We start from the raw sequence: 24,232 nt of genomic DNA on the forward strand, positions 1-24,232 counted from the left end.
TGGTATGACAATAATTTCCACCAACACATATGCATGATTGTGAACTAACAGAGTATGGGAAGTTATGTAGAAAATAGGAAGAAGCAAGCAAGGGAAAGTTCCGAAAAAGCGATTGATCCACTTAAGATAAGATCGATAGATAGAGTACGGGACAGGACCAACACTAACAGGGGACGTAGAACATATTTATTTAAAGGAATCGCCAGACAAAACAAAAAGCTAGAAGAAAGATGATCACTAGGGCCGGGAATAGAAAATAGTAGAGTGTGAAGGGCAAAGTTGAGATCGAGTAAAGTAGGTTTCTATTTCTATTTTATTGCAATTCGAGAGGAATGGAAGACATCGACCAAAAAATTGAAAACACTCTGAAGGCAAAGCGTTTTTTTGAGTGTCTCTCTGTCTATTACATGTGTCTGTGTAGTATATTTACTCTAACGGCTTGTATGGATGAAATAATTTAAGAGAATGTACTTGAATTCTCAGAATGAGGTAACATTTGTTTGCGAACTTGCAAGAACCATAAAATCGGTACGATCTCGATCACGCCTTCAATCTTCAGACTTTGCCATCAACGACTTAATTAGCAGTATTCTGCCATCTCTTCCTCCCTTCACTTCAACGTCGCCCTTAGACGGCTAGACCCAGTTTGTACGACTCTCCTTCGACTACCTGACCTCCCCCATCTTCGTCTCATCGTGCCGTTACAAACATCAGAGGTGCCTTCGACAATGCCCACCATGTTCTGCAAGACCAAGGCGTACTTGACTCGGTCCCGGGCTCGGAGCTGGTCAAGTTCCATTCGGTGGCTCGGGGGAGATATGCTTGAAATTCTCGGCGATTTTAGGGGCAATATCGACGAAGAGATCCATCTTGATGCAATCGGAGGGGATGGTACCGATGGTGATGTCGAATAAAATAATTGGGGTTTTAGGGTTTGGAGGCCGCATATGCCACTCCAGTACTCCTCCATCGCGTTCCCAAATTGATTTCAAAAAATTCAGAGAGAGAGAGAGAGAATTGTAGAGGTGGGTCCCAATATTTAAATAATTAATTTATTAATATTTTTATCTAGTCGGGCAAGAAGTGAGCCCGTCCACGTCAAGATTTAACAGAAAATTTAACAGTCAAATTGACGAAGGCTTGACATTGCAACAAATTCGTAATACGAGGTATGACATTGAAATTTTTGAAATTTTTAAAACATGAGCTATGAGATTGTGGTTCGACCCTTAGCCTCACAATGAGCTAGCAATAATATGGTTCAAATTCGTCTTCAGCGAGAATTGAACTTAACCTTTCACTTACAAGTGAATAGGAATCTCACTAAATCATAGTACTAAGTGGCTGCTTAAAAGCAAAATGTTTAATTAATTAGATGGTCACAATGCATTTAATTAGATATTCCTAAGTGCAAAACAATGTTTTTGTAACTCAAAATATGGGAATGGTGATATGCACTCCAAACATTTAATTATGAATTTTAAACTTTCTGTGTTTAAAAAGAAAAATACTCTTATACAGAGTTCACAATTAAATTTTTAGAGGGGTGCGGCGGCATAGAAAGGAAAGAGAGAGATGTGTAATTGTGAGGTGTGTGTTATCTCACCATATTGTGCCTTTATTTATAGTAGTAGGGAAGGTAAATTCCTTACCCCTGTAAGATTACAACTCTAATAAGATAATATCTAATTGTTTGGACCCAAAATTACACCATCGGCCCGAGTAATCGAGGTCGTTAAATGAGCAGAACTTTAGACCGTTGAATGATAAAACGGTTGAAATGATTTTCAAATAATATTGTGATTTTAATTATGATATTATCTCTTAATATATAATATTAGGTACATTCAGCTGGATGTTTTGAAAAGAGAGGATCCGTCTTCAAAGGATTGCACAAAGACATTCCAATGGGCTCATCATATCGAAGCCCCAGGTGCATGCAATCTCCTACGTGGCTAATTATTATCAAAACCAAGTCCTATCTCTGATATTGAAGTGGGTGGTACAATTCAAATTGGCTTGGAATTCATGGACGTGTTGGAGTGAATGGGGTTGTAGCACATGGCTTTATCTTGAGATATGGTGATTGTATTTCATCAATTAGAATTACTTTTCAGAGTTTAATTTGGTGAAGGGACCATCATGCATGTACATGGTCTTCGTCAGGGGAAATGTGCATGATGGATTCAATTGGTGAAGTGAATTGATGGAATTATGATGAGGTAAAAAGCTTGGGTAGGCTAGGCTTTTGGTTATGATGGGATAAGTTTGCCACGGATAGGCTTTTGGATGGGTTATGGGATAGGTTTTTATCTTGTTTGAAAAGTCAGCCATCTGGAAGATAGGCTTTAACCTATGCCACAGATCAACCTTAATTATAAGAGTTTGAGTTTGAGTTGGTTTCTATGAAATTATTAGGTCGTGCCAAGTAGATAACCAACCCTATAAATACAAGACTCAATGTATCGTTCAAACCCCCTCCAATTCAACACACAAATTACCCTGCGCAAAGTTTCTCAACAATCTTGAGATTTTATCATTCTCCCCTTTCTTCCTGCCAACACATCTTTAGTTTGGATAAATAGCACTGTGAAGGCAACCAGCGACATCTTCAGTTTGGATAGATAGAACTGGAGCCGTAGAATCAGCCGATCGAGGATCACCTTCAGTTTGGATAGACAACACTGCTTCTCGATCGAATGGTTATTTATCCAAGTCTCGATTGACAAGGATTTTTTAGTCCTTGTTGGTAAATGTCATCTCATCAGCCTTCTCGGCAAAGTGAGGTGTTACAGATTACTACGTTCAACACATTAAAAGCCGAATTTGATATTGAATTTTGCAGAACTAGCAGCTTTTCTTCAGGCTCTAGAAATCGAAGGCTGAGACGTGTTCCTTCCTCGACCGCAGCCATAAGATCAAGAAGTCAGCAGCACGCTTAACGCGACATCATCATATTTTACTCCCGGTCGTCGAGTTGGCACGCCCCGTACATAACCGAATGACGTAGTTAGCTCATTAGTTACTCGGCCTACATGCCACGTAAACTTAGTAGTTTTTAGGGTCAACATTAATATAAGAGATATGGTAGAATCCATAAGGATATCCAATTATGATATGATTTACACAATCACATTTATAATATAATAGGATTGCAACATTAATAATAATTCCATAAAATGTTTGGTATAGGGATTTGGAATCCATCTAATTATTTTCTCTTATTTATGAGTCCACATATAACAAAAGAAATTAACAATTAATTAACAAAACTTTCCACATTTTTTCCGTTGTGTCTTTATTTATAATGGTAGGGAAAGTAAATTCCTTAATCCAATAAGATTACAACTTTAATAGGATAATATTTAATCTAAGAGATATGGTAGAATCCCATAAAGATATCCAAATATGATATAATTTACACAATCACATTTCTAATCTAATATAATTTACATAATAATATTTAATCTAATATGGCGAATCGAAACACATGTCATTGAAGAAAAAAGAGGACAACTGATCCTCCCCACTCCACCAACCCATAGTATTTTGTTTTAAGTTTCACATGTTTTCATTTCTCCATGTCGGTAGCCCTGTATAAATACGTGAAATGACACCAACATTTTGTAGAGATCTCAACATTTTGTAGCTACCAATATAGAAAAGAAACAAGAGTTCTTTAGCTAAATCCTTTCCAAGTGCAAAGATGGAAGCCAATATCGGCCTTCTCTCATTGTTCTTACTAGTCCCCTTTATACATTTCTTAACCAAACGTTTTTGGCATCAAAGGGATTGTAAAGAAAACCAAGTGTGCAAGCAACACTACCCTCTTCCTCCCACTCCCAAATGCCTAAAACCGTGGCCTATTATCGGAAACCTGCCCCAGTTGCTCGCGAACAAGCCCACGTTCCGGTGGATACACAAGATGATGGACGAAATGAACACCGAAATTGCATGCATTCGCCTCGGAAACACGAATGTGATTCCCATCACATGCCCTCAACTCAGCCGCGAAATCTTGAAGAAGCAAGATGCGATTTTTGCCTCGCGGCCACTTAGCATTTCCACGTTCCTTATCACCAAAGGGTACATAACTACGGTTATGGTGCCCTTCGGAGAACAATGGAAGAAAATGAGGAGGGTAATCACGAGCGAATTGCTTTCTCCGATGAGGCACAAGTGGCTCACAGACAAAAGGGTCGAGGAGGCTGATCACATCGTTCAGTATGTGTACAACCAATGCAAGAATAATGAAGGTGGTGGCATTGTGAATTTGAGACTTGCCACTCAACATTATTGTGCAAATGTGATTAAGAAAATGGTTCTCAACAAGAGATACTTTGGGGAGGAAATGGAGGATGGCGGACCTGGTTTGGAGGAACAAAAGTATTTGGAAAATGTATTTACAATGCTTAACTACATCTATTCATTTTCTGCATCCGATTACATCCCATGCTTGAGAGGGCTTGACTTGGATGGCCATGAGAAGATTATCAAGGATGCCATAAGAGATACAGGGAAATACCAAGACCCCTTAATCGAAGAGAGGGTTCGTGAACATATGGAACTTGGTAATAACAAGGAAGCACAAGACTTGCTTGACATTCTTATCTCTCTCAAGGACAAGACTGGTGAACCCTTACTGTCTGTGGAGGAAATCAAAGCTCAAGTCAACGTAAGTCTCTCTCTTATCTCTCTTGAAATTATTGAGTTTTTACAGTTTGTGCATGTGCTTATAATAATAAATAATTATTAAGCGTCAGTGTAATACAATAGAACCTCGATCATTTAGTACCCGATAAAGTAATAACTTCGGTTAAATAATATTTTTTTTCTTTTTTAAAAAATGAGATAACTGATGGCAAGCCACAGTTATCCATCACTTTCGGGGACGGAGAAGACTCACAGAGGCATTTCAGTCTCTTCTGGCCACAAGTCTAGCTTTCACACCAATAGTGGGTTTCGAACCCGATACCTCCAATTTTTAGTTTTAAGGAAGACTCGTAATTCGTCATTTACCATTGAACAACTAGCTTGTGATTGGTTAAATAATATTTTTGGCCTGTCTCAATTTGGCGATAACGTGCTAAATTAATAATTTACTAAATTTATAAGATAATACATTATAAAAAATTATAAGATATAAATAAATAATTTTTTGTTACAATAACTTTTGTTTATATAAATAGAGTTTTTGTTTAGTTAAATGTTCATAAAATAAAATAATGCAGAACATTGGGCAACTTACTATTTATTTTAGAGAAAAATAAGTACAAACAAATACATAGAATTATTAGTTTATAAAACTCTCTAAGTAAAACGTACAATATTTATAAAAGAAAAAGAAAAAAAAAGAAGTGCCTTGGTAATTAATAAGTTATTAATTAATAGTTAAATTAATAAATTATTACTTTATCAGGTATTCGATATTTTGCTAAATTAATAAATTTTCTTAATCCCAAGGCTATTATTTTATAGAAATTTAACTGTTTTGGTCATTAATATCCCTATAGTTACATAACATAATTCCTCTAAAAAGAATTCATACTCCTAAACTGCAATAATATGCATAAATCCTCTTCAAGTTTTTGTTGGTACCAATTAATGATCAAGAAATTAACATGTATATTTGTTGTGTGGATACAGGAACTAATAATGGCAGCAGTGGACAATCCCTCAAATGCTGCTGAATGGGCAATTGCAGAGATGATAAATCAACCCGAACTCTTTGAGAAAGCAACACAAGAACTTGATGCTGTGGTCGGAAAGAACAGACAAGTTCAAGAGTCCGATTTGTCGCAGCTCAACTTTGTAAAGGCCTGCGCCAGAGAAGCCTTCCGCCTCCATCCTGTGGCACCGTTCAATGTGCCCCATGTGTCCATGGCCGACACCACCGTCGGAGATTACTTCATCCCCAAGGGTAGCCACGTGATTCTCAGCCGAGTCGGGCTCGGCCGTAACCCTAAAGTTTGGGACGAGCCTCTCAAGTTCAAGCCGGAGCGGCACCTCAAGGACGACGGGTCCGGGGTGGTGCTCACCGAGTCGGAGTTGCGGTTCATTTCGTTCAGCACGGGAATGCGGGGCTGCGTAGCCAGTGGACTGGGCACTGCCATGACCGTCATGCTGTTTGCTAGGCTTCTTCATGGGTTTAGCTGGCACGTGCCGCCTACTGAGTCGAGCATTGAACTCACGGAGTCACAAAACGACCTCTTACTCGCTAAGCCACTGCTTGCGTATGCGAAGCCGCGCTTGGCAGCTCACGTTTACAATACGGGAAACTGAAGCAACTGGACAGATTATATTTGATTGGATCGGCTAAAATAAGTGGAACAGATTCATACCCTCTCTTGTATTTGATTAAATGATGTTATTTAAAAGGGACACTTTGGATGCGGTCCCTAACTATCAATATTCTTTGATTGAAACCTTGTTAGTTTTTAGTTTTTGATTGAGGTCCCTGACATTAATGTAATAATGTAAGTTACTATATTTTTTAAATTAAAAATTGAAATTTGAAATTTGTAATTGTTTATATTAATGAGATTTTAAATAAAACCCATAATTTATGGGATTAAAAATAATAAAATATAAATTATACTCTCTATTATATTGTGTGTGTGTACATATATGTATGGGTACATTAACCAAAATTAACAAAAAAAGTTATTGTACCAAAACATGGATACATTCTCAAATCAACGAAAAAGAATGTACCCATATAAGTTTAAACATGGATTAAAAAATTTGAATGGATTTTATATTAAAAAAGGGTACATTTTACATATAAAAAATTGATATATTTGAGAATGGGTACATTTAAGATTAAAAAAATTGAAAAATTATATGAATGGGTACATTTAAGATTAAAAATTAAGAATCTTTTTATATATATAAAAAAACTAATAGGTACAAACTTAATTTAATTTAATTTTTTATTATTTTGGAAATGTTTGAATTGAAAATTAATTAGAAGTTTAATAGAGGTGTGAGTATTAAACCCTAAATTAATTACTACTTTTTATATTAAAAAATTATATAATAAACATGTAAATTCATTATCACATTAATGCTAGGGACTTGAATCAAAATTTGATAACTAATAAGGTCTTAGTTAATAAACAGTAAGAACTAGGGACCGGATACTAATTTTTCCTATTTAAAATTTGATATGTAAAAAAGATTAGTCATGTGCGTGCAATGAGTTTTTTTGAAGGATATAAATTACGGTCCTTTCAATCTCTTTCTCTTATTTTCTCTAATCATCTAATATTTTTTTTCTTCTATACAACGATATATTATATTAAAAATAGAGTAATATTTGTATTTTATATTTTTAATTATTTTTTTCAGATGACGCTTTGTCACAATTGTGGAAAGTAATGATGTATACGCACCTTAGTGTGGGTTCCATCCCTACTAATAGCCTACCTCCTAACAATTAATTATTGAATATGCTAATGCTATCTTTTGTCAAAAATATGTAAAATAAATTTGTATGAAGCTTATCATTCAAAAGATTATATTAATTTGGAGTTTAGGGTTCAATGAACAAGTTGATTTAGCAAATCACATATCAAGTTCTAACCGTTGTCGTTTTCGACCATGACAATCTTGTCTCACGACTATTCTCCACAAAATTTTCATCAAACCTTAGAAAAAATCTTAAACAAAGGAACATAATAATTAGGAACATAATATCCACAATGAACTCACCGAAAAGACTGTTGATAAAATACAAAATTTTCTCAACATATGTGAGTTCTTATTACCTTAATTTGGATCAAGATATATATGTTTATAATGTTATATGGCAAGTAGGAGAACCGACCCTAATATTATTAGAAGATAACCCAAAAAAAAGGACAGAAAAACTGAGTAAAAACGTGTGAAAAACCCGAAATCAGGAAACTGAAGATTGAGTGCCAACCACTTTCCGCTGAGCACGACATGCACCCACTCAATTTTCAGTTTAGAACTATTCCTAAATCTAGATATGAAAACATAGATGCATGTTAAGAACATATTAACTAATACTGATTGAGTTTAACCACCTAGGTATGCATGCACGGTTTCTAACATGGAATCTAATTTAGATCACAATTAAGTTACCTTAGAACAACGTACATTGGTTGGATTATAAGCTTTGATCTTTACCTTCAACCGAATAACTTGAGTAGAATCAACCAATCTTAACATCTAAGACTCAACTTGGTTACAATGACTATGGTTATGAACAGGGTGAAATTCCCCATAGCTTTTTCGGGCCCGAAAAGAGTGGACAACTGTGACTTATCACCAATTATCCCCTTTTATAAATAAAATAAAATAAAATAAAAAATAATAATAATAATAAAAGAAAAGAGAGAAAAAAAAAAGAACAATCCATTGTCACTAGATTCAATGTTTGTTGTTAGAACAGACGCTTAAATAATACTCTTCCGTATTGCCACTTAGTACTACGGTCTAGTGGTATTTCTCTTCACTTGTAAGTGAGAGGTCTAAGGTTCGATTCTCGCCAAAAGCGAGTTTGAACCACATTATTGCTAGCCCATTGTGAGCCTAAGCTCACCCTCTTCCCCTTAATATAGATAATATCGTTTGTTCAAAAAAAAAAAAATTCTTCCGTATTATAAGATCACTCCATTAAGAGTCAAGACCATCGAAGCATGAAAACTAACAATTGCTCCATCCAAAATTATTTCTTTCCTGCTTTTTTATTATTTTATCTTTGTGTGTTATGATTTACAAGCGAGCCAAATAATTTTGGGCTTGTTAACAAGTGCTTTTAAGATGATTGAAAGCGTTTTTAGTGAAAATACTTTTGGAATTAATTCTCAGTAAAATGACAGTGAATCCTAAAGAAAAAAAAACACTTTACTACTTCTTGCAAGAAGTACTTTAAATGTTTTTGTAACCTAAAGACATTTTCTATAAAAAAAATGTCAATCATTTATAGAGTAAACTGTCATTTAACCCCCTAAACTATCACGTGAGTGTCAATTTCCCCCCTGAACTATTTTTTCAGCCAATTGACCCCCTAAACTATGTTAAAGTGGCCAATTCACCACCTACCGTTAACTATCTTTAACTCCATCTAATTTTCTGTTAGAAAGTGTCATGTGCTTGGCACATGACCACCTTTTTACATTTTCTGTCTAAATCTTTACAAAGAAAACATATAAAAACAAATATTAAAAAAAAGAAGAAAAAACATGCAAACCCTAAACTTAATCATTCAAAATAATATAAAAAGTAAGGCTTTTTATATTAACACCCACAAAATGTTGAATGCACCCCATATTAAAATTTAATATTAAATGACTTATTTACTCCACTATGCAATGACAATTTTGACCTTATTAGGTTTAAAAATAAAATAAAATTTTGTAAATACACCCCAAATCACTTTTAGCGTATTATTCATCTTCTCAACTATCAAAATCATCTCATCCTCCATTGTTGAACAAAACTCTAACCAATGAAACTACAAACATGTTGATTGAGAAAAATTGTTTTTAACGAATGAAACACGAAATCGATGTTTCTGAAGCTTCACATGAGGTAAGACTTCACATTTTTCATTGTTTTAGTGATTTCGATGACATCGGTAATTATTTAATCTTGTGTTTGCTGTATTATTTAAACTTCTATATTCATATTCATCTTTTAGGGTTCATATTGAAAAATAATGCAGCAAACGCAAGAGTAAATAATTATCGATGTCATCAAAATCACTAAAACAATGAAAAATGTGAAGTCTTAACTCATGTGAAGCTTCAAAAACATCGATTTCGTATTTCATTCATCAAAAACAATTTTTCTCAATCAACATGTTTGTAGTTTCATTGGTTAGGGTTTTGTTCAACAATGGAGGATGAGATGATTTTGATAGTTGAGAAGATAAATAATACGCTAAAAGTGATTTGGGGTGTATTTATAATTTTTTTTTAAAAAAATACATAATAAAGTCAAAATTGTCATTGCATAGTGGAGTAAATAAGTCATTTAATATTAAATTTTAATATAGGGTGCATTCAACATTTTGTGGGGTGTTAATATAAAAAGCCTTACTTTTTCTATTATTTTGAATGATTAAGTTTAGGGTTTGTATGTTTTTTTTTTAATATTTGTTTTATATGTTTTCTTTGTAAATATTTAGACAGAAAATGTAAAAAGGTGGTCAAGTGCCAAGCACATGACACTTTCTAACAGAAAATTAGATGGAGTTAAAGACACTTAACGGTAGGGGGTGAATTGGCCACTTTAACATAGTTTAGGGGGTCAATTGGCTGAAAAATTAGTTCATAAGGGAAATTGACACTCACGTGATAGTTTAGGAGGTTAAATAACAGTTTATTCATCATTTATAAGCAGTTTCAAGCCTTTGCATGTGGGCTAATTTTGTACAAAAGGGTAAGGAATTGGGATTATAAAGGGTATGGTCCCAAGTTTTGACCCAAAAGAAAAAGAGCAAGGCCCAATGACCCGTAAATTTATATAGAAACCTTACAGCCCAATGGCGGCTATGAACATCTTCTAGGGCTCAGATCCGATTCGTCACCGAGGCTCTCTCCTCTCGCTCCCTCCCTCCCTCCCTCCTACACAATTCAAGCTGTGCGCTCTCTCTCTTTCTCTCTCTCTGCGCGACCATGCTTTCAGGGGACATTCCACCGAACCAAACCATATACATTAAGAACCTCAACGAGAAAATCAAAAAAGAAGGTAACTCAATCTTTGCCCTATCTCTTGTTCCCTTTGTTTGGTTGCCGAGAAAATCACAAAAGAAAGAAACTACAGGAAAATTAAATGTTGGGTCTCTAATTTTAAATTCACCATAGTAATTTATAGTACGCAAAATTTAAGCTTTATTTTTGTAATTTTGAATTTTAAGTTCTCTACTTGGGGTTTAGGGTTTTGGTTTAAATTGGTGAATGCAAGCTCAGAAGCTAGGGCATTTGTGAATTTAGTGGACATTGGGAATAGTGGGTGATTGAGAAATTGGTTGCAGATTGAATTGGATGCTTAAATTTACTCAGGTTAAAATTGATTGATGAATGTAAAAGGAGGGTTTAGATTTAACCATTTGATATACATGGTGTATTGAATTCTCAAGGGATTCAAAGATTTTCAATTTCATTTAATCAAGTTTATTACTTCTAGCGTCTCATCATATAGTTTATATGAAGAATCAATTCAAAATTTTATCATCTGAATCCGCCAAACCAAATGCAACACTAGACAATTTGGTGTTTGTAAAATGATTCTGGTTCACTGGGGGTGCTTTTATGGATCATAAAATTGAGAAAGTGACGCTATATAGGCAAGAGAGTAATCACAATTTTCTTATCTATATTGGTCTTGACACCTTGCTTTGGTTTTTGTGCATTCGAATTTTGAATTGTCTAGCATGAAAAGATGTTTTTTTACTACCTTTAGGGATACGCTTTGTATGTTAATAGTGGCATTCTTTTAACTTAGCAGAATTGAAGAGGTCCCTCTATTGCTTATTCTCTCAATATGGAAGGATTTTGGATGTTGTTGCCTTGAAGACACCCAGGCTTCGGGGGCAAGCATGGGTTGCATTTCTAGAAGTGGCTTCTGCCAGTAATGCTGTGCGGCAGATGCAAAACTTTCCGTTTTATGATAAACCCATGGTGAGTCTAAAATTGAATGAGCCCAGTTGGTAGCGTATTTATATATGTTGGACATGCTTGTTACTAATCCAAATTCTATAACCATATTAAGCTTTCCTGCCTATGCATTATTCTTCCTTTTTTTCTCAATTTTTAGTTCTATATGTATGCGTGTTTATCATTGAGGATGATTTTGTTTTAATTGTGAGCTTGAAGACCACAACCGGCATTGCATACACTGAAAGATGAAGTTATTGGTACCTCGAAGTTTACTTTGAAAGAAAATAATCTATTTACGGACATGCACTCTGTTTTTGAGTTGCTTTGTTTTTCTCAAATGATGGCATTTGATTTAACTATTGCGATATTCACATCCACTAAATTTTCTTATTCAAAAATGTAAATACGAGCACAATTTATTTGGTGCAGCGGATTCAATATGCCAAAACAAAGTCAGATTGCATTGCTGAAGCAGAAGGAACCTTAGCTCCAAAAGAAAAGAAAAGGAAGCAGGAAGACAAAGGTGACTGAAACTTTCTTTGAATTATGAATAACCTTAAAATTAGTTATGATATGCATGAACCACCGTTATAGCATAAGAATGTAAAGATTACAATGAATGAAAGGACTGGCTTTATATGTTCCCGAGGATCTTAAGAACACATTGTTTCCAATTGAACCATCAGGGCATAGGAACACATTGCTTCCACTTGAACCACTGGAACCTATTGGGTATGTGCGTACTAATAGTAAGAAAAAGTAATATTATTGTGATAGTTTGCGAGCCATTCTTAGTATTAAAGTACTGTCTTACTTTGGCCGCACGTCCAGAGAAATTTGATGGACTGCATTTGACTTGTTTGGGTTTCTCTGGCCTGCTGGTTGCAGGAACATCACGGTATTATTTATAGCATTCATTTTTCCCTTGACTTGGGAAAATTAAGATAATATTTGATTGACGTGGTTTTAATATAGTAAGGTCTATTTAGGTTGGATATATATACAAGTTGGCTGATACAGAATATCAAAATTTTCAGTTTCTAGAGACAAAAATGTTTGCTCAAATTAGATTGTTTAATATCAAGTGAGTTACGTTTTGAAACAAATCTGTTGATTCAGCTGAAAGAAAGCGGCGAGGTGATGAAGGGCAACAACCTGCTACCGAAAATGGTGCAGCTGCTGAAAATGGAGGCAGAACGGTAAGTGTTTTCGATATGATCACTGCTAAGCAATGCTATTTGATATACTTCTTTGTCCACTCCCTCCCACGCTCTGAATGGTGGATTTATTTGAATTCTCTGTGTATCGCCAACAGGCCCCATCCCGCCATGGTAACTCAAATGCACAGGAAGCAGCAGCTCCGAACAATATTCTGTTCATTGAGAATTTGCCCCACGAAACCACTAGCGATATGCTTGAACTGCTCTTCAAACAGTTTGCAGGGTTTAGGGAAGTCAGGATGATTGATGCAAAGCCAGGCATCGCCTTTGTAGAGTATGAGGATGACATTCAGTCATCGATCGCCATGCAGGCCCTTCAAGGCTTCAAAGTCACCCCTCAAAATGCCGTTGCCATCACTTTTGCCAAGAAGTAACCGAAAATTACGGTTCCTATTCTCTGTAGTCGAGTGTTGTTTCGTTGCGGATATGTAATAGTTGAATAGTTGTTAATCTTACTGTGCTCATGCTGATCCTCAAGAAACTAAATGCAGAAGCAATTTATCATATGTTTGGTTTCATATGTAATCGGAGTATTGAACCTAAATACATGAGAACTGGGTTTTGTTGATATTCTCCATTGAAAAGCACTTCTCTTAAAGCTGCGAAGCATCATATTCCACCAGTTCAACAGCTAAGAACCATCTGATTTTGCTAACGTGCCGGCAATTTTTTAGTTGGGAAATGTTAGGAGGTCAAATTTTTAGACATTTTTTGTACACAGTATAATGTGTTGGTTGATGGTTGAGCTTTTTTTTTAATAATTTAAGAAAAAATTCAATCATCAAACGCCACATTATATGATCTACAAAAAATGGTCTAAAAATTTAGTCTCTCCAGTATCAATTTTTTTTAGTCGTGACCCCAACGTGCTCGTGTATGCAGGGGCCCTTTTTGACCCTTGATCGAGTGTGAATCACATACAGATCAAAGGTGTCGTGCTACTGATCATAGCTCGGCTTGAGAACCATCAGATTCCACTTTCACGCTTCTTTTTTGGACGGTTGGTTGGTTGCACGTCACTCATAGGATCGTGAAATGAAATGCGTAACCTTGACATTTACGTTACAATCTCTTCGATATTCTTTTTTTTTTATTATTTATAAGTAAAAGGTTCAACTCACTAATACGAATTTGTTAATTAATTATGATGGACTTTTTCGTTCTATGTGTTGGAGCTCAAATTTTTCATTATCGGTACACCGGATGGTACATCACGTGTCACTAAACAAACGATAAAATATGTATGCTTATTTCCTGTCACAACTAATGCTTACTTTCCCTGATAAGAAAGAATGGAGTCGATGGTCAACAAGGACATTATCGTAATTTGACATCCGGATATCCTTCCGTCCCCCAAATCCACCGTTTTCTGTTAATTTAGTTTGTCGCCTTCAAACTCTTATCGACTCAGGCACGCACTCACTCCCATGAAAAAGCTCAGCCTCACAGCCGCCATGAACAACCCATTCGATATCTTCACCGACGAGATCATCCACGCCGTCCTTGATCACCTAGACGACGACCCATTTACCAGAAAGTCCTTCTCTCTCGTCTGCAAGTCCTTCTACCTCCTCGAGCGCCTCCACCGCAAATCCCTCAAGCCCCTCCGCTCCGAGCTCCTCCACAGAGTCCTCCACCGCTTCCCTTCGATTTCCCACCTCGACCTCTCCTGCTGTCCACGCGTCAACGACTCCTTACTCGCCTCACTCTCTGCTTCCTGGAAGTCCACGCTCCGTTCGATCAATCTCTCGCGCTCCAGACACTTCACCGCCACTGGGCTGCGTAGGTTGGCGGAGAACTGTTCTTTTTTGGTGGAAATTGACTTGTCGAACGGCACTGAGTTGACTGACGTGGCGGCAGAGGCTGTGGCGGAGGCGAAGAACTTGGAGAGGTTGATGCTGGCGCGGTGTAAGTTGATTACGGATATCGGGATTGGTTGTGTGGCTGTTGGGTGTAGAAAGCTGAGATTGCTGTGCTTGAGATGGTGCATACGTATCACTGATCTGGGCGTTGGATTTATCGCTGTGAAATGCAAGGAGCTTCGGAGCTTGGATCTCTCTTGCTTGCCGGTATTCCTTTGCCTCTGGCTCTCTCTGCTTTTTCACTTTTCAGCTATTTGCATTTGATGGTGTTTTTTTATACAAGCGATATTCTACTTTCAAACTAATGTAAGTGCGGGGAAGGGTATTTGAGCTCGGGTGCATAAGGGTAGCTCGGATACGAAACATTTACCCCGATCTACAGACTACAATATGATTATAATTGTAGGTCTCATGACGTATTTTTCGCGTGCCTAGAGCAAATTTGTCTGTTTCTTAAATGATTTATCATTGTGCATATGATACTTCGAAGGGGTAAGGTTTCGGTGGTGGATCATTAGTTAAAAGGATGCTTGTTTGATCTTGATTTGTTCGCCTACGGAGACATATTAGGGCGATGTAATTATGTAATCATGAACAAAACTAGGTACAAGTGAATTAAGATGGAGGAATGCACGCCCAGTTGATCCAGTTTTACATTTGGTAGTTTATGTTTTTCACTTGTTTTGGTACACGCCATTTCGAATGTTTTTATGAACAGAAGAAAAACATGTATGCTTTTTACTGCAGATCACAGAAAAATGTCTTCCACCTATCCTGCAACTACAACATCTTGAAGACTTGGTTCTTGAAGGATGCCTTGGAATTGATGATGAAGGCCTTGCGACCCTTAACCATAGTTGCAAGTCCCTCAAGGTATTCATTTGCTTGTGATGTGTTGATGCACAAAACCGAAGGTCTTGGAACAACGTAAATCCGACCGTGAATCTGCAAAAAATGTAAATAACACAGGATGTATCGTGGTTCACCCCAATGTTTGGGCTACGTCTACACTGATATTGTATTTCTTTGTTTGTGAGGGGATTGAGAGGGGGAGAGCTTTGATCTGAATATGAGAGGGGATGTGAGGCTTATGGCCTAGGAATTGGCCTCTCCTAATAAGGAGAGTGATGGGTCATTTTATAGAATAAGGGCTCCTCACTTATTACATATTTGCCCCTTCCTTTATTACATAATTACATGTGAGTCCCCCGAGTATTTATACGAGGTCTAAATACGGGGGCCCTAAGTATGGTACAAACATGATGCTTTAGATAAGTTTACATAAGTTTAAGACACCGCTCTTTAGCAATATATGATGTATTTATGTAACAGAAGGGAATCATAAATTTCTGCCACTTGACGGTGAATGTCTTCCGCTTTATAAAAATTCAATTAGGAGCAGCATTCATTTTTCTCCACTCATTTCAGCTGTATGTGTGTTAATGTTTTCACTAATTTTCTCTTCTGCAGACGCTTAATTTGTCGAAATGTCAGAATATCAGTCACGTGGGTTTGTCTTCTCTGACAAATGGTGCTGAACACCTGAAGCAGCTTGTTTTAGCATATGGTCCTGCAGTGAGTCTGAAACCCTCTATGGTAATCACCTTAGTCACAATTTCTTTGCTTGAACCTGTTCTGACATTTTTTTTAAATTGTGGTTTAGGTCACCACTGACTTGGGAAAATGCCTACTTAATTATTCGAGGTTGAAATCGATTAGACTAGATGGCTGTTTGGTCACCTGTTCTGCGACAAAAGCCATCGGAAGTTGGTGTGCCTCACTGACCGAGCTGAGCTTAAGCAAGTGCTCGGGAGTGACAGATGAGTGTGTCTCATTCCTTGTGCAATCCCATAGAGAGTTACTGAAATTAGACATCACCTGCTGCACCAAAATAACTTATGCCTCTATAGACTGCATAACAAGATCATGCACCTCCCTCACTTCCCTCAGGATGGAATCGTGTAGCCTTGTTTCTGAAGACGCTTTTCTCTTGATTGGACAGCGTTGCCAATTCTTGGAGGAATTGGATGTCACGGACAACGAAATCAACAATGAAGGTTTATTTCAAATCTAACATCTCCTTCGAGTGATTTAACTACTTTTCGTGTGTAATTTCTATCTCTTCATAATTGACGACTTTTGATTTGTTTAGGCTTAAAATATATCTCAAGATGTTCCAAACTTCGTTGTCTAAAGCTGGGGATCTGCTTGAACATTACTGATGATGGACTTACACATGTTGGAAGTGGCTGTCCAAAGCTTAAAGAGCTCGATTTGTACAGGTTAGTGACTTTAGCGATTAGTAGGTATTCCCTTCAGTCCTATATCTGAAACGACTGACTGCTACATGTATGGGGGTGTTCAATCATTTGATGAATTGAATGATCAAATAGGTTCGGTTTGAACATTCTTTTAAGACAGGATCTGTGTATCACCTTATTGGTTAAATTGCATTTGTTTCGTAGTTTCTACTAACTTTTCCATCTGCTGTCAAGTTTCTAAAACAAAAACGTTTGTTGGTGTTATCTCTCAAAGTAATGTAGGCACTGATATCCTGATTTGGCATGTCAAGTTAGTAGCTCTCAAATACCAATTCCATGTCGAAATTTATGCATTTTTCATAAGCTTTTTCCTCTGCTAGTAATTTTATTTGGGATTTTTTTCCTCTCTTTTTTTCCCTTTAGGTCCAGGGGAATAACTGATGCCGGCATTGCAAAAATTGCCTGCGGATGTCCTGCAATGGAGATGATTAACATTGCTTATAACGATAAAATTACAGATTCTTCATTAATATCATTGTCACAGTGTTTGAGGTTAAGGATACTTGAAATTCGAGGATGTCCTCGTGTCTCGACAGTGGGTCTTTCAACTATTGCAAGGGCATGCAGGGAACTTGAAGTTCTAGACATAAAAAAGTGTGTCGACATCAATGATAACGCAATGTTTGCGCTTGGTCAATTTTGCCAAAACCTCAGACAGGTAGTTTCCCTTTCCACTGTGTCTGGAACATCAAAGTCGATGCAAAACTAAGACCATGGGTTCATTTCTTCATGTTGCAGATAAACTTGTCATATTGTTCAGTCACCGATGCTGGACTCTTATCTCTTGCGAACACGAACCGCCTACAGAACATTACTATTTTACACTTGGCGGGATTGACTCAGAACGGCCTTGCTGCTGCTCTATTGGCATGTGGAGGCCTAACAAAAGTAAAGCTCCACACATCCTTCAAACCATTGCTCCCTAAATATATTTTTGAGCACATGGAAGGCCGCGGCTGTGTGTTTCACTGGAGGAACAAGGCATTCCAGGTACTTTTAATTCTTTCAGTTCTGATGCAGCTCCATCATGTTAAGCTAATAATTTGAGTTAATTTCATGAATTTTAGTCGTCGAGAAACAAAACTTGCCCTCCGACATATAGCGTTTTGTGGGTAAGGACGACAACATAAGAACAACTGACGCCAATGGTCAGAATTGTAGAGACTGTTGTTCTTTAACAAGTTCTTCCCTCATGTCAAATTCCTGACATCCCTCACTACTTTGGCTACTAATACTATACTGAATCACTGATGAGGGTCAAATGAGCGTTTTTATGTCTTGTTTTCAGGTGGAAATAGATCCAAATGGATGGCAACTGCATGTTGGAAAGACCCCCTGAAGCGACGTAGATTGAAAAACAGACATCCATATGAAGTGCTTGTAACCCCTTAAGATGTTTTTGATACTTCGGCCATAAAGCAAAAGCTTATGTTATCGATACATCGAAGAAATGAATCAATAAGCGACGCAATCACTTTTAGACAGTTTAGTAGTATTCTTCTACATTTGCAAAGCGGGAAGTCTTCCATTCTTTAACTAACATTTGAATTAGAGTCGGACTACGATTCATGAAAATTATTATTATTTCAGTATCATTGATAACATTTAAATACTTTTATACTTTTGTACTAAACTTCATCAATTAATTTTGGTTTTTTGATAAAGGTTTCAATAATTTAGATATTAACTTTTATGCACGTGCCTTAAAAAGGTGCTCAAGTTCGATAAATTTGAGAGAAGGATCCTGGCGAGTTCATCATGCTTTCATCTCTGTGTATCACTGCGACTTCGACTATGTTACGATGTTGATCATACACATTCCACACGACAAGATGCACAAAGAGTAATGTTAGGGAGACCAATGTTTAAACCACATTTGTAAACTATATGATGTATTACCAATAAAAAATAAGTAGGTTAGTCAACAATTAAGTAATAATCTAATTATCAACAACCACGTTGTATGATTTACAAAATATAATTTAACGAGGAAATTGTAGCAATGATCCCTTAACTTTAACCCAATTGGATGAATTATCCCTCAACTAAAAATTTGTGACCATTGATCCTTTAACTCATCAAAACCTGCAATTATGATCTTTTTTATCAACTCCAATAGAATTTTCGTCAATATGAGTCACGTGCCACGGACGTGAGGCTGAATCAAGGAGCAAATATGGAAACCAAATGAGAAAATTGTAACAATGGTACTTAAACTCAATTGGAGAATTACTCTCTCAACTTTAACCTAACTGGTGCAATAGTTCCTCAACTTTAGTCCAATTGTAGTAATGTTTCTTCCAACATGAAGTTGACAAAAATGATCATAGCTGCACATTTTGATGAGTTAAGGGATCAATGGTCAAATATTTTTAGTTGAGAGACCATTACTCCAATTAGGTTAAAGTTGAGAAATCATTGCTACATTTTTCTCTAATTTAAATTGATGGTCTCTCTAACATTATCCATACGCAAATTATATACTCGACAGCCAAATCACTTGGGGCATGTTTACCAAAGGGGAATGAAATGGTGGGAAACGGAATTGCACATATCCCCAACCATTCCAATGTTTACCAAACCATCATGAATCAAAATAATTATGGGACCCGCATAAAATCAGGAATTCAACTCCTGAAATGGCCAGAGTCCGACTCTCGAGTAGGAGGAGGTATTTGGATTCCTAGAAATGGTTTTCATCAGGAATCCAAATTTTATACCGGCAATACCCTCAAACTCCAAAGATGAGAACAATGTTAGTGTTTGCAGCCTTTGTGATGGTGATGGTTGGCCATAGGTGCTGCCTTCAAGCCCTTGCTTGACAAGGCTTGCGTTCCTGACGAAGACCAAAGAACAGGGAAGATGGTGGTCTCACAATGAGGGGTGGGTCGACAGTAGAGGAAGATGGGGAAGAGACGAGGACGAGAGAGAGATGCCTGGAGAATTTTAGAAAGGGGTGGGTCACCAGAGAGATGGGGAAGATAGGGGAAGAGAGAGAGGTGCCTGGGAAATTTTAGAAATGGATGGGTCAGCATGGTAGCAGAGAGATGGGGGAGAGAGAGGACAGCTAAGTGATTTTTTTTTTTTTTTTTTTTTTTTTTTTTGGGGTTTGTTTTATGTTGGTAAGTTTTACTAAAAATAATTAGATATAAAATAAATTAGTTACAATAGGGGTATTTTAGTAATCATATTAATTTTCATTCCGATTCATGTGAATTAGTAAACAGTTTATATAAATCAATATCATTCATATTCCGATTTCAACCAATTTTAGTGAACATGTTTAACAAGAATTTGATTCTGATTTCACCTCATTCAAATTCCTCCTCAATTCAATTCCTCTCAATCTAATTACGGATTAGTAAATTAGCCCTTAACACTTGTGTAATCACCAGATAAATAGTACAACGCTACACTGCAAATAACGTAGCATTATTTTGGTTTTTGAACCGACAATAATACATGCATGTTACTTTGGTTATTTCGTGTGCCCTTTCAAACTAATACTAATTTGTAAGATTTCAAATCATAATTAACGTAGCATTATTTTAAGGGAAAATTTGAAATAGGTCCAATTTTATAGGCATACTTTTGAAATAGGTCTAATTTTTAGTTACTTTGGACCCATATCTAAGCACTTTTTTTTTTAATTACTAGTTATAGGCTTATAGCGCCAAAACGATGCCAGGCACAGACTTATTATCCGAGAGCTTACTCTGCCAGACGCTCTGGCAAGTCCCCCGCTGTGATCTGATATCCGGTGAGGATAACCGCGTGACCGTCACGGACGTGTTGCAGTATTCCCTGACCTGGGTAATAATCCCATCCTTGACGGTCCATGCATGCACCCACGAAACCGAACGAACCTCGTCGTATCCTTCAGCCAGCACCATTGACCCAAATGCAACGATCGAGAGAGGGACAAATTTGAACGATGAGTCATACGGAGGTGCGCCGGTGAGCAGGCGGTTCAAATGCTGGTGAGTTGGGGGGCCATGGAACCACCACTCGAGATACGGGGCTAGGAGAAAGTGAACGACATCAACGTCCTTGGAGGTTAAGGCTTGGTATAAAGCCGTCACTGTCGTTTCGTTTCTGGCTTCTTCCGAATGTTCTCCCTCCAGCAGACATGGTTGAGAGTTTGCCAGGTCTGGAGCTCAAAGCAATGGCTCTCGGTAAGAGGGACTTGCTGAGTTGGGAGTGTTTCACAGTTTTGTACTTTGAAGTTGGACGAGCCTTGGTGTTTATATAGCGGTACAAAGTTGGTGAGTGGGGGAGTTTGGGTAGTTGCATGAAGCAGTAAGATAGTCTGAAACGATGGAGTTTTGTTTATGCTCGTACATAGTTTTGACTATAATTGTATATAGTATAACGTTACATACCAAAAATTTGAGATCAAATTTTCTGCACTTATTTTGTGTATGGCCTCTTTATGGTCTCTATTATTGATCGACACGTGTTAAATTTATGACAAGAATTTTAACTTACTAAGTTAGTTTTATTTCAATAATTGATGTATCATTTATTCAAGTCTAGTGAACATATCCGTGCATGCATTTGCTAAACGAGACGAACAAACTCAAACCATTGGATCACAATGCTTAGTTTTTTTATTTTTTCACTAGTCTTCTTAATTGGAATTTCATTGGGTCCAAAGGCCAAGGGTCATGATTAATATTGTAAGAACTTCCTCACATGTCACCTTCCAATTTTTAACAAGAGTAATGCTAGGTAAATTAAATTTGCAAACTAAATTATATGTCACCAATAAAAAAATAAGCACGTTAATCAACGTTTGAATAATAATTCAATCATCAACTTCTATGTTAATTTAATTTACAAAATTAATCTACAAATTTAGTCTATATAGCATTACTCTTTTTACAAAGGAGTAATGCTAGGTAGGCTAAATTTGTAAATTAAAATTGCAAACTAAATGATGTGTCACCAATAAAAATAAGCACGTTAACTAACACTTAAGTAAAAGTCGAATCATCAATTTCCATGTAATTTAGTTTAGAAGATTTTGTTTACAAATGTAGTTTTTCTAGCATTACCCTTTACAAAGACAAACTAGAACAATAATTGTTGGGTTTTTAGTCAAAATAGTTGGTTTGACAAAAATACTTTTAAGTTCGCCACGCGGTCGTTCACATAATAATTTAATGAGGATATTGATAGATTTTTTACGTAATGACCAAAATGATTTACGGTGAACAAATGGACCACCTCTAGCGATTTTCATTTTCAAGAACCAAAGTGAAGAATTATGCTAATCTCAAAAATCATTTTAGCTAAAAAGCCTTAATCGCTTCAATCCGTTTCCTTGAAGTGCAAAATTAGATACTGGAGTATCAATAACAATTCTTTTAGTTTAAATAATAAAATTCCCTTAATTCAAATAATAAAATTTCTAAGGTAAACACTAGATTACTCAACTTTTTGATATTATCAATAATCAGTTATCAACATTAAGTAATAATTTAATCATGAACAACTACATTATATGATTTACAAAATATAATTTAAATAGATGATCTCTCTTGTAGTACCTATAAAATAATAAAAAGTTGATTTAGTGGATTTACCTAATTAAGCCTGTGGTCATTAGTGGTTTATATACGTGATCAACTAAATATTAATTCGATCGCATGCAATCGAGAAGTGGTTTATATACGTGATCAACTAAATATTAATTCGATCGCATGCAATCGAATACCTCACTGAATCGCTGTCATTTTGTGCGATACCAAATTAAAGCGTCAAATCTAGCGGAGATTTATCAGTGATGGGAATACGGAATAGTACATAACTTGTCACTATATAAATTATGGAATATGTGTGTTAAAACGTTAATAACTTAAAAAAATGAAATTTTTCACCACTTATATAAAAACACTTAGTGTATCACCCATATTCCGATCATTTTGCAGCCACCTGGCATTCCGTTTTTGAATCTCATTACACACTGGAAAACCACGTGTCTGAACTCATGGTCTTAGGGTACATATACAATATTGAAAATCTGTTGGCGAATTTAGAGTTTATAGTTTTCGATGAAATGAAACAAACACACAGAAAAATTTCTCTAACAAATGGATTGCATGCTTTGTTCTCTTGTTAGAATAGTTATTTATTCTGAAGAAAAAAAAATTTGAGGTTTCACCATAAAATCAATTGGCAATATGGGAGTAGTCCAATTATTTATAAGCACATAAAATGTTAATCATTTTCCTAACGTGAGATTGACGCTCCCAGCATATATATTCTCCATTTTATGTTTTTTTGCTTGTTTTAGTTGTAATTATATGCATTAGAGAAATTGGAGTATGGGCCCTTCAACTTTAGTTGAGTTGGAGCTTTATTTTTTGAACTAAAAATTCGTGAATATTGATCTCTAAACTTGTCACAAAGTGAAACAATGGCTCTTTTGGAAACTCCATTAGAACATCCAAACTTTCTTTTCCCCATTAAACCATGGAAGTTCTAACGGTATTACTCAGAGGGACCATTTATCCACACTATGACAAATTGAGGGACCAATTAAGCAAAAATTCAAAGACTATTTTCTTTTTTTTTTTTGCTTTTTTTTTTTGTGATTACAAATTCAAATATTATTATCCATGAATGCTAAAGAGGGCATGTTATGAATCCAAATTATGTTTTAGTTCACAAACCATTTGATTTAAAATATAAAATAATAGGAAACTTGGTTTAGAAAAATATATATATATATATTTGATCATAGGTCAATAGTCACTTTATTCTCAAGAATAGGCCAGTAAAAATATTTCTCTTCAATTAAGATAAAAGAATTACTTATCAAAATTTAACTCTTCATTTATCTATCCCTAAACTGAAAAAAGTCAATTAACTTAATTCTATAATCAAAAATAATTTTTACCTGAAATGTACCCCTATAAATAATTAGGATTAAAGATAATAAAAAACAATTGAGCACAAAATATTTTTTTATTAGGATTACAGTGATCAACTAGTACTACCATCTTGTGGTATTCTTCTTGTGAGATGTCTCATATTCAACTCACATAAATGTCGATAACGTAACATATTTGCATTGAGTTTGATACCTAAAGTAACTAACCTAAATATGTAATCTAGCCAAATCCTTCATTCCCTTATAGTAGGGTTACCCAGAATGTAACTTATCAAAGACTCAAAGTTATACGCATGTA

The 24,232-nt window shown here is 36.1% G+C and overlaps 4 protein-coding genes across 7 annotated transcripts; 3 read left to right on the forward strand and 1 right to left on the reverse strand.

The window, feature by feature from the left end:
• The first annotated feature begins 3,634 nt into the window (after positions 1-3,634).
• Positions 3,635-6,747, forward strand: LOC126589599 (phenylalanine N-monooxygenase CYP79D16-like). Its single transcript, XM_050254953.1, has 2 exons — positions 3,635-4,675; positions 5,647-6,747. The coding sequence occupies exons 1-2, from the start codon at positions 3,707-3,709 to the stop codon at positions 6,280-6,282; spliced, it is 1,605 nt and encodes a 534-aa protein (XP_050110910.1). The 5' UTR covers positions 3,635-3,706; the 3' UTR covers positions 6,283-6,747.
• A 3,798-nt stretch (positions 6,748-10,545) lies between these two features.
• Positions 10,546-13,423, forward strand: LOC126589602 (U2 small nuclear ribonucleoprotein B''-like). Its single transcript, XM_050254954.1, has 5 exons — positions 10,546-10,722; positions 11,482-11,654; positions 12,063-12,156; positions 12,753-12,832; positions 12,949-13,423. The coding sequence occupies exons 1-5, from the start codon at positions 10,650-10,652 to the stop codon at positions 13,225-13,227; spliced, it is 699 nt and encodes a 232-aa protein (XP_050110911.1). The 5' UTR covers positions 10,546-10,649; the 3' UTR covers positions 13,228-13,423.
• Positions 13,424-14,245: 822 nt separating this feature from the next.
• LOC126591441 (F-box/LRR-repeat protein 3-like) lies at positions 14,246-18,700 on the forward strand. 4 transcript variants are annotated; one of them, XM_050257116.1, is made up of 8 exons: positions 14,246-14,922; positions 15,463-15,588; positions 16,186-16,311; positions 16,379-16,772; positions 16,868-16,997; positions 17,400-17,694; positions 17,775-18,026; positions 18,325-18,700. In XM_050257116.1, the coding sequence occupies exons 1-8, from the start codon at positions 14,281-14,283 to the stop codon at positions 18,373-18,375; spliced, it is 2,016 nt and encodes a 671-aa protein (XP_050113073.1). In that variant the 5' UTR covers positions 14,246-14,280; the 3' UTR covers positions 18,376-18,700. The 4 variants fall into 4 exon arrangements, with proteins under 4 accessions (XP_050113073.1, XP_050113075.1, XP_050113076.1 ...); XM_050257118.1 differs by having other exon boundaries at positions 16,186-16,290; XM_050257119.1 differs by lacking the exon at positions 15,463-15,588.
• Positions 18,701-20,673: 1,973 nt separating this feature from the next.
• On the reverse strand, positions 20,674-21,193 carry LOC126588407 (wound-induced protein 1-like; the record flags this gene model as incomplete). Its single annotated transcript, XM_050253495.1, has 1 exon — positions 20,674-21,193. A coding segment is annotated over one exon (492 nt), but the record flags the coding sequence as incomplete, so codon positions are not given.
• Between the last annotated feature and the right edge of the window lie 3,039 nt (positions 21,194-24,232).

The sequence above is a fragment of the Malus sylvestris genome, chromosome 11, assembly GCF_916048215.2.
Source record: "Malus sylvestris chromosome 11, drMalSylv7.2, whole genome shotgun sequence".
NCBI lineage: Eukaryota > Viridiplantae > Streptophyta > Magnoliopsida > Rosales > Rosaceae > Malus > Malus sylvestris.

Excerpts from the sequence above, each read along its gene's own strand:
- LOC126589599 (XM_050254953.1), top strand. The coding sequence starts at position 3,707 with ATGGAAGCCAATATCGGCCTTCTCTCATTGTTCTTACTAGTCCCCTTT. Across the intron at positions 4,676-5,646 it reads AAATCAAAGCTCAAGTCAAC|GAACTAATAATGGCAGCAGT; the intron begins GTAAGTCTCTCT and ends GTGTGGATACAG.
- LOC126589602 (XM_050254954.1), top strand. The coding sequence starts at position 10,650 with ATGCTTTCAGGGGACATTCCACCGAACCAAACCATATACATTAAGAAC. Across the intron at positions 12,157-12,752 it reads AAGGAAGCAGGAAGACAAAG|CTGAAAGAAAGCGGCGAGGT; the intron begins GTGACTGAAACT and ends CTGTTGATTCAG. Across the intron at positions 12,833-12,948 it reads CTGAAAATGGAGGCAGAACG|GCCCCATCCCGCCATGGTAA; the intron begins GTAAGTGTTTTC and ends TATCGCCAACAG.
- LOC126591441 (XM_050257116.1), top strand. The coding sequence starts at position 14,281 with ATGAAAAAGCTCAGCCTCACAGCCGCCATGAACAACCCATTCGATATC. Across the intron at positions 15,589-16,185 it reads ATAGTTGCAAGTCCCTCAAG|ACGCTTAATTTGTCGAAATG; the intron begins GTATTCATTTGC and ends TCTCTTCTGCAG. Across the intron at positions 16,773-16,867 it reads CAACGAAATCAACAATGAAG|GCTTAAAATATATCTCAAGA; the intron begins GTTTATTTCAAA and ends TGATTTGTTTAG.